This window comes from Garra rufa, chromosome 3 (genome assembly GCF_049309525.1).
Source record: "Garra rufa chromosome 3, GarRuf1.0, whole genome shotgun sequence".
Taxonomy (NCBI): domain Eukaryota; kingdom Metazoa; phylum Chordata; class Actinopteri; order Cypriniformes; family Cyprinidae; genus Garra; species Garra rufa.
In genome coordinates this window covers 62,317,994-62,333,059 of record NC_133363.1, presented here as the reverse complement: position 1 = coordinate 62,333,059, position 15,066 = coordinate 62,317,994, and the positions used below count along the sequence as shown (strand labels likewise).

Genomic DNA, 15,066 nt, shown 5'->3' with positions numbered 1-15,066 from the left:
ATATATCAGTACAGACCAAAAGTTTGGACACACCTTCTCATTCAAAGAGTTTTCTTTATTTTCATGACTATGCAAATTGTAGATTCACACTGAAGGTATCAAGACTATGAATTAACACATGTGTAATTATATACATAACAAAAAAAAAGGGTGAAACAACTGAAAATATGTCATATTCTAGGTTCTTCAAAGTAGCCACCTTTTGCTTTGATTACTGCTCTTCACACTCTTGGCATTCTCTTGATGAGCTTCAAGTTTCAATGTTCTCAATGTTGGAGTTCATGTGTAGAGAGACACAGGCGATCCTTCCAGCAAAGTTTCATGAAAATAAAGAAAACTCTTTGAATGAGAAGGTGTGTCCAAACGTTTGGTCTGTATGTACTGTGTATGTATGTGTATATATATAATATATATATTTCTGATGAATATATATTTTGTGCAGAACATCTTTTACGGCCCTTTAACAGTTAGTTTGCTATGAGTGAGAGACAGAGAGGAGGAGCATTAAAATAAAACCCTGTCCTCTATTCAGTATTCAGTTTCAGTTGGAAATACATCACTACACTGAAATAGTCAGCAGCAACTTCTGGTTCATGCAGACTTTAACTAAAGTAGGTTTCATTTATTTAAAATGCTTTGTGAAAACGCACTACATGTTTAAATTATTTTGGCTACTGTAAAGTCACAATTAAATTGATACTGTCAGCGTCAAACAGGAAGTGAGGCTGTGTTTCTCAAACACTTTGACCTAATGTGGTTTGGAGTCTGTAGTTTTTTTTTTTATTATTATTATTATTTTTTTTTTTTTTTTTAGTGAACAGTCAGTGGTGTGAAACATTTATAACCACTGGCCACAATAGAGGCTCGTAACTATATAAAAAAAATGAGGAGGGCCCCACCAACTAAAAAGACTTCTTAGTTTAGGCTTCCCAGCATATTATCATAAACACAAAGGCTTAGATCAGGTTTTCTCAGACCCTTTTTATAATGCTATAAGTTTCAAACGTCAGTCATTGATCAACAACCGACAATACAATCTCACACATCTACATATACAACCCATGAATTGAAGAACGTAAATTAATCACCAACAAAAGAAACAAAATCAATAGAATAATTATAAATTATCAGAGTTTCAGAGATACACATCAATTACTGTGAAAACACACATACAGAAAATGAACAATAAAAATTGGCCCAGACGGTATTCCCTATCCAAAATCCTGTATCTTCAAACGAGATGACAAAGAAAACAAAAAAAAGGTTTTTCAGACAGTCCCAAACAATGGTCCACTTAATCAATACTTATATTCCGGACTCAAGACAATCCACAAAGCAACTGCAGCACAAATAATCCATTGGGAAGGGTTTCCTTGACATCCATGACAGTAAAGCCTTTGCCTTTTATGTGGTTTTAAACCCAGATACAAAGTATCATTTAAAAAGTCCATCTACAAAAGAACAAAACTTAACATTAACTGAAAAGCCTACACTTCAAATTATACAAATCAACAAATAAAGAAAACATTGAGATCAAATACTTTAAATACACACAAACAAAAAAGAAGAACAGAACTTACATTAGTGATGTGACATTTGACACCGAAGCTTCGAAGCTTGTATCAAAAAAGCGAAACATCTCACAGTGAAGCACTGTACCGGAGCTTGATTCGTTTTGTCCATAACCACGTGACCTGTGACGTCCGAAGCTTCGTTTTCGCGCACAACCACGTGACTGCTTCATATTCTGATTCAAATAACGTGAACCCCTTGTGCAAGTATCAAGTGTCATACACTTTTTGTCAAGAATAAATCATAATACGAATAAATGTGTACATGTGTAGTTTTGTGCATATCCATTTTGTAGTTATCCTTGCTTCACAAGCACTTCTAATTAATACTAATATTAGTCAAAATTATTCTTAATTTACTTTGGACATATATGCCTCATTTTATTAAAATGTTTATTTACAGATCAATTCGAGTAAAATTACTGTTTTTCTGACACAGCACAAATTGATGTGTTTGATGAAACTGTTAAAAATCGCTTTAAGATCTGTGACGCGAAAGCAACTTTTTCCACCTTTGTCCACAAGATGTCATTAGTGTGCAACATGTTGAAAAGCTTCGAGTAACGAACCTTTTTATGATACAGTTGATGGGAAAGCCTCGGTGCTTCGAAAAGCTTCATTTTCCCATCACTAACTTACATGATTGAAATGGAAACAAAGTTTCTCAATCAGGACTCCACATGAAATTTGCAGAGGAAATAGGGCACTACCATGCTTCCCTCTTCCAAACAAATCTAACTACCTCTACTCTGCTACCTGGTTAAATACTTGAGGTTTTTAACCTTCAGCGCCCCCTAGTGGGGAGTAGGAACGAGTAACAGTTAACCGTGTTACACATTAACCGCATTATCTTCACTATTTACTTTCAATGTGTTTGCATGTGCAAGTGTTTTACTGTATAAAGTGTACATCTCAATTTCATTTAGAAGAAACATTAGACATTTCAGTGAGTGATTTGCATTGTTGAATGAATGGAAATGCTTGATATCTGTGTTTCTTCTGCTTGTAGTGCTGATGTCCTTCATCTACTCTGGACTCACTCAAGGTACTGTGCAGTATTTGATTCACTTCATTGAACAAATGTGAATTGTGTTGTAGTAGTTTATTTGTCTACATGGATATATCAGCATACAACATTTGTCTCTTTGATGATTTATGTCATTTGTTTGCTGTCATACATCTTCACACAGAATCATCTGTCTGTGTAGTTTCTCTTTATGCTAAACCTTCCTGCAGTGTTTGATATTTATTCAATTAATCAGTCATGGCCAGGTAGAAAATTAAAGTGTACAAATGCACTCAAAAATACTTAAATACAAGCAAGTACATTTGTAGTACATTCTTATCTCAATGTTTTAAAAAAAGAAATACCAGAAATGTTTTTGCTTAAAGTGTGTTCTATTTGCCTTTCAGTCTATGGGTGTTTACATTTACATCAATTACAATTACAGTCATTTAATCAAATTCATTATTTCTAACATTCAAGTAGTTACTTTATTAATGATGAAAAACAACATGAAGTGTCTACACAATAGATGTACTTTTACAATGTGTTTAGATTGTGTATCGAAATTCACAATTTAACAGTAAGTATACTTTTAGCATAAAGTATTTGAGTGCTGTGTTTTAATGTGAACAAAATGTACTTGATTGTACTATTTAAATACACCAAAAGTTAAATACTCATATAAAGGGAATGTTAACATAATTGCAATCCATTTGACAATAATTATTTAATCTCTAAAAATATGTGGGCAATACATTATAAATGCATTTTGTATATTGTCATTATATATTAATCAAGATCTTATATATAATATATAAGTTATAATCGTATATAATCTTATATTTTATATAATTAATAAGTGAATCTTCTATGTATGATATTTAAATGTGAAAGTTTTTTAATTGTAATAATAATAATAATAATTATTATTATTATTATTATTATTATTATTGTTGTTGTTATTGTTATTATTATTATTATTATTATTATTATTATTATTATTATTATTATTATTATTATTATTATTAAAATCTGCCAGAGAGTTGATTTGTTGTAATCTTGAACAGACAAAGGAAATGTATTCAATCACTCTTGAGATTATTTTATTTTATTTATTTTTTATTTTATTTGTCACAGTATAGTTTAGGGATGAACTTTTAAATTTGTTAAGTGTGTTTATTAATTAGCATTATTATGTGTTTTTTAAGTACTTATAAACAGCCATTGTGCTAATAATATCAGGGATGCAAACGGCGCGCCTTTTGGCGGATGCCGGCTTTTTCACGGCTGTGTGGGGGACATGTGTGAATCGTGCAGATCCAATGAGTTTTTCTTGTTTGGGGGGGGGGGGGGGGGGGTACGTTGGAGTGTTTTTGCACTAATTAGTTTGTCTACTAGGCGGCAACACTGGCCCGGGCCAGCCAAAAAAGAAAAGCAAGAGAGCCAAGAACAACAACAATCTACCGGAGACCGCAACATCAATAGACGGCAGATTGATCAAGCGCTTGTAGGGCTCCAGACTGCGACCAAATGGTCGCATTTTTTTCTGCCGGTGCGGCGAAATTTTGTGAGCTGTCGCACTGGCGCGACCACCGCGTTATTCAACTCATAAGCGCTGCTATTACTGTTTCATATGAGAAAAATAGAACGCCAAACGAAACGAACGAGAAACCGAAGCGCGCCACGTTTGAGCTGCGCAGCGCGGACCGTTTATCAGCTAGGACCACAACACAAACACGCTTGTCCGAGCTCAGAACAGCCTTTACTCGAGAACCAAAGTTGATTTTGCGACACTGCACAGTGCTGCGAGATCAAGTGAAAAGTGTTTGAATTCGCCCAGAATGAATTAAGGTTGCTACAAGATCTAGGGAGAATCATTATTCTGTTCTAAACAGCGCTGATGTAGGCTATGTCAGACAACCAGAAGTAACACCAACTTAAGCATAGTCGAATGTTATTACTGTATTCATTTCAGGGTTTGTACAACCTTTTGAGAGACAAATTTAAGCACTTTTAAATGACTTTCAAGCTTTTTGCACAAATATTTTCAGCACTTTAAAGCTCTTATGATCCAATTTGAATGTTATTTTGATGGCCAAAATATACTTTGTGGTAAACAAACACTTATGTCAAATTAAAATACATAAAATCACAATTATTCATGGGTACCAAAGACGTCACTTCCGCTATGCTCGCCGCCATATTTGTGTCCGATATGACAACAGACACAGCGCATCTAAATTAGATTTAATAATAAATTGAAATAAGAAATTACTTTTTACTACTTCTTCCCACACTGTGTATTTGACTTGATTGTATGTTTAGGACAAAAAGTGTAAATTATTGTGAACGTAGTCGCTCGATGAAGGCTTTAAGACCTTGAAGAATACTGGTCACTACTTCAGAGCGAACAAGACTCGCGCTGACGGCACTAATTCCCTTACAGTCCGCTCTTAGATTTCGGCAAATTAGTTTTGGCGAATGCAAAAAAAAAGTGATTATTGAGCATAAGCCCAACATCCAGCAAGCCAAGAAAACATAAAATATACCTGAGGGAAGACGTCTTTCACGTCTTGTGTATTCCTAAACCTGGATCTCATTATTGAAGCACAAATTCAAGCACCAAAAGCAAGAGATTTCTGTATTTAAAATATGCATTTGTATTCATTCAAGCTATATGGCTGCAATAACATTTTAGTTTAGTTTATTACACCACTTGTGCAGCCAGTCACAATTCACAATGGTACCATTTACTCGGGACGATGGTTTGTGTGTAACTTGTGTGCCATTTTTGTACGACAAATAATTTTAGAGTAATTGTACATAAATAGTTTTAGCAAAACAAATATGATTATTTTTGAGAACCTTTTTACATGTATATACTTTACTGCAGGCGTTGCAATGACGAACGCTATGTAGTACAATAGTTTAGCGTTTATTATTTAATTTTCATAATTCACGAAACACTGCATAATCTAAAACATCTTGCTCTTAAGCCAAATACACACTGAAACAAATAATGTACGGCATCTGGATGTACTGTAAGTCACTATTCTCTGCATTAGCACTGTTTTGAACTTACTGTTCGATTGCTTTCTTGTTTACTAAATCTTTGGACTCACGAGTTGATCGGTTCAAAATGAATGTAATCGCAAAACAAATGCTTCTTTTCATTTTAAGGCATTATTTTGGTTATAATGTACTGATTCACAATCTTATTCAATAATTAATTATTATTCCACTACTCGTGCCGAAAAAAACACCCTTGCTGTGAAAAGCACCTGCGTGAATGACACCGGTACACTAAAGGCTATACTGTATGCATACCGACCCACTTCAAGCACTGCTGAGATCGAATAAAACTGTAGTTAGGTTTTTTTCTGATGATTGTTGTTACAGCTAACAGAATAACAGATCCCGGGCATATTGTATCCTTGTTCTGAACATTCTGGGAGTTTTGTTGATCTTCCTATGGTAGTTGTGGCTGCTGTGACCATAGACTGAAATAGGTAGCGTGGACACAAAAATGGCGGCGATAAAGCACAGTGACGTCACATGGTCCCTATGGATAACCAGTATATGGCAATAATAATCTGTATAGTTTATGTAAGGAATAATTGACTTCGGGCCGTAGAATTATTAGAAAATAATGGCATGTGCATTATTTTCGTAGAATTCTACTGCCCGAAGTCAATTATTCCGCTTATACTACAGTTACCACACCTCAAGACATCGATCAAGTGATATATTTCAAGACATTCGTCCCGTTTTTATCCTTAAAACCCTATTTTGAGTAGGATTAATTTCTTACGCAGCTCATTCAACTGCTTCGTTGCTAGTTCCAAAACGTCATTTTAGAACTAGTAACGACGCTTGGGCTGTTAATAGCAAAATAATGCCGTTAATAATGAAGTTTAGACAGACCGAAAGACAAGCAGACAGACGGAAAGAGTGAGGGAGAGAAACTAAGTGTATAACTTTACCTCTCTCACCTCTGTGTCTCTCAAGGGTGACTGGCAGCATCGTCTCTACTAACAGTTAAACATTTTCTTCAAGACCACGCCGTTGTTACCTCGCGTGTGAGAGCTGTCATGTCGTTTTTAAGTTGTTAATCGTCAGAGCTGCGTTAACAACATTAGCACGAATGCTAACGCGAGTGCAAACTGTACTGTTATGTGTGTGCGTCTGTGAGGTGAGTGAGAAGAGGGCGAGAGAAATAGAGTTTGAGCTTTCCGTACATAATAAAACGTAATATATTGTGGAAAAAAACATGGAAATAATCTGTCGTTTTTATCCTGATGTTTACTGTATTTAGTTTGGCCAGTGTCATTGTGGGTTTTAGTTATTTTGCTGTTTTGGGCTGTAAAGACCTTTGAAATAACTGAAATCGTATGGCGAAGTGACATAGACATGCACTGCGGTCTAAAGCTGCCTGGAACTACGTTCGCCGTGCGTTTCCCTGAATATAATGCACACCTCTAGAACGTTCGTCAGCCAATCAGATTCAAGCATTCAACGGCCCTGTAGTATAAGTATATACAATTGATAGTTTATGTGAAGATCGTTTTAAAATTACCTAAATTAAAAGTTTTTATATATTTGACAGAGCCTATTAAATGTTGAAAATATTGGCTTTCAATTATACTGTAATGTTGAAATGGACATAATTAATATGTAAAACTGAGAGAAAATTCATTTAAAAGAGACACCAGTAGCAGTATTGATATCAATACTTCATTAATAATAGGCTACTTGGTAAAAAGATGACATTAAATACATATTTAAAATATACTTCATGTTATTTCTACCTTAATTTGGAGGTTCAGTGTGAAATTTTGACAATATAAATATATAAATATGCAATTAATCATGATTAATTACAGAAAAATTTGTGATTTTTTTATTTATTTTTTTATTGATTGAAAGACAGCACTAATGTTAACCTTTTATAGATGCTGGTGTTGGTAATATTAGTTAATTTTAGGGAATATGCATTTCAATGTAATTGTATAGGCCTCCCTAGAAAGAGTTCAGGACGGCCCCCACCCCCTTGGCCCCCTTCAAATTTTCAGTTCGATAATCCGGCCCTCAAATGAATCTAATTGAATAGCCCTGTTATAGGATATCCAGACGTCCTGATTATAGATGTCAGGTTGCTTTATGCTACACTGAGGCTAAAATATGCAACTTTTCATTTGCAGAATGAGAGAAATTGATGAGAGCCAGGCACTTACAGTGCAGAAAGTGGATGAGGGCTGTAAAATTTTTGATGTTACAGAACCTGTGTATTTTATAAAGAACTTTGTATGTGTATAGGGTGAGCCCTGGATGGCAGAGGTTGGTGGCAATGCAATTATATGATATTTGCTGCGGGGGCAAGGGCTTCGATAATCTCACTCCTTTTTGACCATACCTCTGTTTGCATCCCTGTAATATGCATGCTAATAAGCAACTAATTAAAAGTGAGAATTGTCCCTCTTCTCCTTTTCTTTTCCTTCTCTCCTTCCCCTCTTTTTTTCTTCTCCCTTCCCCTTTTTTTTCCCTCCTTCCTTCCTTCTCCCCTCTTTCCCCTCCTCCTTTCTTTCTTTTAAACAAGTCTTTCCCATTTCAGGGAGGGGGGGTGAATGATAGGATGAGAGAGAGAGAAACAGAGAGAGGGATCTTTATTTTCCCTTAATCATTTGCAAATGAAATGATCAATTAATAACATATAGACAAGAAATTATAACAGCAATGGCAACAATGGAGTTGCATAGAATAGAACACATGGTTACTTGCTGTAAATTAAATGTTAATAAGAATGAAGAAAATAAACATTTAAATGTTTTCAATATGTTATGCATTGGAAGAGAGGGAGAAAAAAAAAGACATTTCAATAAGCAATGTAATAGACATAGATTAACAGTATATGTACTTCACAGTTATATAAAAGGACACTGAATGTTCCTCATTAGTTTCTCATGTTTTAAGACAGAGATATAGAGAAACAGGAATCAGTTCCCCTATTCAGATATTGAATTAAAGGAGACCAAGTTTGTTTGGAGGGATCAATGTTATGTGCAAATGCTGTTAATTGTTCTAAGTTTAAATGGACTGACAATAATTTAAGCCACTGGTTTACTGAAAGAGCTGTTCTGTCGTTCCAGTTAAGTAAGATGTGTTTCTTTGCTACTGTTAATGAGATCAATAAAAATGGTTTAAACTGATTAGCAATCTGTAGAGTAGAAGTGTCTCCCAATAGAGCAATTTTTGGACAAACTGGGATGCTGAACTCGAGGATATCTGAGAGCCTGCTCATGACCTTCGACCAAAATGAATGAACTAGAGGACATTGCCAGAATGCATGGAAATACTCATCAGTGGTGCCTGGACAGTGTGGACAGTTATTATTTTTAATATATCCCATTCTTTGCAGTTTGTATGTTGTGAAATGAGTTCTATGGATAACTTTATATTGAATCATTTGAATTTTAGCATTACAGGACATCGAATAAATGTTATTGCAAACTTCTTGCCAGCTAATTTGATCTGTACCCATGTCCTTAGTCCACTTTTGAACTGGAACTACTATGTCGGTTTCTGTAGATAATAAGAAGTTATATATTTGTGATAATAGTTTATCAGGTTTTAAGGATTCAATAGACTGGTATATATGAGAGTTACAGTTTGACAGAGTACAGGAACCAATAGATTTTTGTATGACGACTTTTAACTGTAAATATTGAAAATAGGTTTGAGTTGGTAAATTGTATTTAGATTGAATATGTTCAAAGGTCATAAAAAGGTCCCCATTATATAAGTGGCCCAGGGTATTTACCCCTCTCTGACTCCATGTGGAGAAATGAAAAGGTTTATTGTTAATTAAAAACATTGGATTATGCCATATGGGTGTATTGGCTGATGGTTTTACTCTACAACGTAATAGATCATGCAACTTCCACCAAGCATTCATGGTGGTATTAATGGTATTATTTTTGTAACCAGGGAGAGTTTTTATTGATTTGTCTATTAATGGTAAAAACTTTATATCTAATGACTGAACCAGCTCATTTTCAATATTTGACCAAGGGAGATTAGGGTTATGTATCCAATTGTAAATGTAAATTAACTGTTGAGAGACGAAGTAAAGGTGGAAGTTGGGTGCCCCAAGTCCTCCAGACTTTCTTGATCTCTGAAGAGTGGATAGTTTTATTCTAGCTTTTTTTTTTTTCCAATAATACTTTGTCATTGTACTGTCTAACGAGGAGAACCAGCCGGAAGGTGGTGTAACTGGGATCATGGAGAATAGATAATTAATTTTTGGAAGTATGTTCATTTTTACAGATGATATGCGGCCAATTAGAGATAAGGGCAAATTATTCCATCTTTCCAAGTTATTTTGAATTTCTTGTAATAATGGGGCATGGTTAAGCTTAAACAGATCTTTTAGATTGGATGAAATATGAATCCCAAGGTATTTTATTATTTTGGTTGTTCGCTTGAATGGATAATTCTCTAGTTCAACATCCCAGTTCAATTTGGTAATAGGCAGAATCTCAGATTTGGAGCAGTTAACTGAGTATCCTGATATTTTACTAAAATCACTTATCAGATTATGGGCTGACAGAAGCGATAAGGATGGGTTTGTAATATATAAAAGAATATCATCTGCATACAGACTGATTTTATGATGGCAATGTTTTGATTGAATACCAGATATATTATGTGATTGCCGTATTGCTGCTGCCAAAGGTTCAATAAAGATTGTAAAAAGTAGTGGTGATAGTGGGCAACCTTGTCGGGTTCCTTTTTTTAGCTGAAATGGTTTTGATAAAATGCCATTAGTTATAACAGATGCTGTTGGGGCATTATAAAGTGTTTTAATCCAATTAATGATATATGACTTAAAACCAAAATGACTGAGAGTAGTGAAGAGGAAGGGCCATTCTACTTTATCAAAGGCCTTTTCTGCATCTAAAGATACAATTATAAAAGGTGGTTTGTTTTTGTTGGGTAAACTATTATAGAAATCAACTATATTTATTAATGTTCTGGTATTTTCTGAGGAGTGTCTCCCTTTTATAAAGCCAGTCTGATCTGGATGTATTAGAGTTGACATCACCGATTCTAATCTACCGGCCAGTGCTTTACTGATGATTTTTAAATCTACATTAATTAGTGAAATTGGACGGTAGTTGGAACATTGGGTGTGATCTTTGTTTGGCTTTGGAATGAGAGAGATGTACGCAGTATTCATATGTTGGGGTATCGTTCCTGTTTCATAAATTTCACAAGTAGCGTTGAAAAATATGGGTGACAGCAGTGACCAAAACTGTTTATAGAATTCCGCTGGGAAACCATCTGGACCAGGTGATTTGTTATTTGGCATATGATTAAGTGCTTTAGTAAGATCCTGAATGGATAGAGATTTTTCTAAATATTCTGATTGCATTGATGATACCTCAGGCAGGGAGACACCAGTCAGAAAAGATTCTACTACTTCCAGTGATTCATTTTGGTTTGAAGAATATAGTTTTGAATAATATAATCTAAATGACTCATTTATTTCAGATGGGCTGTGAGTTATATTGCCTGAATGATCCATTATCGATGTAATAATTGATTTCTCTGTTTGCTGCTTTAGCTGATTTGCCAAAAATTTGCCAGTTTTTTCTCCAAATTCAAAGTGCTGTTGTCTGAGTTTAAGAAGTATTTGCTCGTTTTTTTGATTTAATATTTTATTTAATTCTTCTTTAGTTCTCAGAAGTTCTTTAGTAATTGAATCTGTCAACCCTTGAGAGGCCAGATGACCCAGTCGCTTTATCTCTTCTTGTAAAGAATTTTCTGTTGCTGACAACTTTTTACTTTTATTTGAACAATATGAGATTATTTTACCTCTCATGACACATTTAGCAGTTTCCCACAGTGTACATGCAGATATTCCTTCTGTACTGTTACTCTCTATAAAGAAATTCCATTCCTTTTTAAAGTATTTTATAAACTCTATATCTTTAAGCAGAGAGGTATTAAATCGCCATCTGGGTGGGGGAAGTGGCTGATGTTCTGCAAGAAAAGTAATGCTAACAGGCGCATGGTCAGAGATAACAATAGCATGGATAATGGGGTCAACAATTTTATGTGTTATAGAATTATTTGTCAGGAAGTAATCTATACGGGAATATGATTTATGATGTGGGGAATAATATGAATATTCTTTACTGTTCGGATTCTTGAGTCTCCAAATATCTGTCAGCCCGTAGTCTGACATATAATTCTTAATAAATGATGATGAATGATTTATTTTGTTTGTTGCAGATGTTGAGCGATCTATTTTTGGGTCCAGAACTGTGTTAAAATCTCCACCTATGATAATATTTGAGTTGGGGAAAGTAAGTATCTCAGAAAATAATGACTGAAAAAATGAGGGCGTATCCAAGTTTGGTCCGTATATGTTCACTAAAGTGATATTATCTTTTCCTATAGTTCCATTGACAATGATATAATGACCTTCAGTATCTGTTAATGTTGACTTATAAGAAAACTGAATTTTTCGTCTAATTAGAATGGATACTCCTCTTTTCTTGGAGGAAAAAGTAGAGTGAAAAGTTAGACCAATCCATTTAGTTGTTAGTTTCTGAGATTCTGCCTCTGTTAAATGTGTTTCTTGTAAGAAGCAAATGTCTGCATTTAATTTGAGCAAGTGATTTAAAATCTTTGTTCTTTTTGTCGGAGAACTGATTCCTCTTATATTCCATGAAATTATTTTGATGGGTATAGCCATACAGCTGGTGTTACAGTACTTGGTAGGAAGAAACACAGTGTCTGTCGATTACTTAAAGTGATAACTATGTACATAATATGAAAGGATAGTAAACCAATAAACATAGCTCTGTGGGACATATAAATAAAGGAAACAAAAATTGCAAAAATTGAATATACCAGAAAAGAGACACTAGAATACAATGACATTTTGAAAATATGAGTAATTAGTGGAATATTAGACAGGTTCAAAAAAAAAAAAAAAAAAAAAAAGTGTTCACTAGACAAACTGTGTTGGGGAGGGACGGGATTCTCTTTAAGGGATCAGTAGGGTATTACAGGAAGGCATTTATTTTTTCCTTTGGTTCTTTGTTTCATTATTATTATTATTTTTTATTTTTATTTTTTTTTTCTTCTTTTTTTTTTTGTCCCTGCTTGACTCCAAACTTAGATGAGCCAAGGGGTGATTTTAGAATCTCTGTATAATTGTCCATTTATGTATAGTTTATCGACTACAAGCGAGGCGCGGCTCCCGGCCTGTCTATGCTGCTTGAGAACAGGATACAGTATTTTCCGGCGTTCCATTATTTCGCGGGGGAATTGGTCGCTTATCCCGAAAAGGGTGCCTTTTAATTCTCTTCCTTTGCTTTTCACCAGTTCCTTTTGCTTGAAGTGTACAAATTTTGCAATTATAGGACGCGGTCTTTCTTTTAGACGTTTGCCAAGACGATGCGCACGATGAAAGGTGATATTATTTACCGTATCTGCAGGTAATTTCAGTTCATTGCGCATGAAGTGTTTAATTGTGGATTCTGGATTATCAGAGTCATTTTCAGGAATACCCGAGAATATGAGATTATCTCTCATGCTCCTTGATTGAATATCCAGGATAGTTTCTTTCATTTGTATGCTTTCTTTTTTCATTATTTCAATTTGTGAGGAGAGTGATTGCACCGAGGTCTGTAGTTCTTTATTGTCTCTACGGAGATCATCGATTTGTTGATACGCAAAGTCCAGGCTAGAACGCAGTTCTTTAATGTCCTCATGAATTACTCCAAGTATATCCAGTTTGTTGTTTATTGAATCAAGTACACTGACCTTGATTTCAGTAGTAAGCAGATCTTCTGTATCGGTGGACGAGTCTGTTTTTTTTCTCTTGGCCGATTTCGGTGGTCCTTCGGAAAGCTGCTTGTCGGCGTTCATCTTATAAAAATAGTTGTCGATGAACTCCTCCAAACTATCCACGATTACTGTAGACAAGTAACGATCTAGAAGAAATAGTCCTTCGCTTTGTGTCGTATGTACTGCTACAGTATGTACAGTATTGCTTTTCGTCTTAGGTGGTGTAATTTTTACTGGCCGCAGTGCGCCGCCATTTCACATCTGCCTTCGTGCTCACGTGAGTTCACACCTGACGCATGCCCAGGGAAGGAGAGAAAGAGGGAAAGGGGAAGAAGAAAAAAAAAAAAAAACTGCCACTGGGTCTGGCAAACAAGGCTCTGGGAAGACATCCGGCTGAGGCACAGACTTCAGGATCATGGTGAACATCCTGTATTCAGGTCTATTACGGAGAGTCTGCGAATAGGTCACATGCCAATGCCCTAGAAGGGGCCTCCCTAAGACCTATGATATAAAGGAAATAGGTTCACATTTTATCTCGTGGTATTTTCCCATCATGAGCTTGAAATAATACAGTCTCCCTCAACTATCTCTCTCCCTGGCCTCCTATTATTCTCTCTTCTCCTATTATTCCCTCTCCTATTATTTTCTCTTCTCATCTTCCTGTCTGTCTTCCATTTTCCATTCTCTCTCCCTCCTCACTCTTTCTTTCCCTGTTTAAAGATTATTATTATTATTATTATTTTATTTTTTTTTTCTAGCTTTTTTTAAAATGTACTTACTATATAAGCTATATTTTCAAGACAACGGTGGTGACAGCAATGGTAACAAAAGAAAGAGGAAGGGGAAGGAAGAAAGGAAGGGAGGGGAAGGAGGAGAAGGGAAGAAAAAAAAGGAGGGGAGAGAGGGAAAAAGAAAGAAAGAGGAGAGGAGGGAGGGGAGGGAGGAAAAAGGAAAAAAAAAATTATACTTTGAACTTTACATATATTCAAATGGAAAAAAAACTAGCAATGGATACATGCTGGATTTATATAATATATTATTACCATTACTACTACTGTTATTATTATTACTTATTTATAATAACTCTTTCTTACATGTATTGGAAGATGGGGGAGTATTGTTATTCAACACATTGCATGTATGTCCATTTGTTTGTCATTTGGTTTGTTTGTTGTTTATAAATTATATTGTCTTTTGTTATGTTTATTGTCAATAAAAAAAATAAAAAATAAATAAAAATAAAAGTGAAAGTTGCAGCCCAAAAAAATAAATAAATAAATAAATAAATAAAAGTGAGAATTGTCCTTTAAAATTAAGTTTTACTATTTTTTTTTTTTTAATTGTTACATTTAGAAGGGCAAGCTAGCTTAATGCAACAGTTTTTTTCACTGTAATTAATGAATTTGTGTCTGTAAGATTGTGTGCACCTTTTTGTAGAGTTATTCATTAAAAGGTTTTTTGTTTTGTTGTTTTTTTCTGAAAATTTGTAAGAGATGATAAGTAAGAACAGACACAGACATTATTTCTCAATTTAATTGTGTCATATCCCATTATTACCTCATCAGCTGTTTAAATAAATACTGTAGTTTGTTGAAACCTGTGGACTCAAATAGTTCCACCTGCTGGTCA

The 15,066-nt window shown here is 34.8% G+C and overlaps 1 protein-coding gene across 1 annotated transcript in view; it reads right to left on the bottom strand.

Annotated features, from left to right (window-relative positions):
* LOC141331700 (basement membrane-specific heparan sulfate proteoglycan core protein-like) overlaps nucleotides 1–13,518 on the bottom strand; it is a 75,398-nt gene extending 61,880 nt beyond the window's left edge. The window contains exon 1 of the mRNA XM_073836733.1: nucleotides 13,075–13,518. Coding sequence (XP_073692834.1) covers nucleotides 13,075–13,518 — 444 coding nt within the window. The remainder of the gene's footprint in view (nucleotides 1–13,074) is intronic.
* Between the last annotated feature and the right edge of the window lie 1,548 nt (nucleotides 13,519–15,066).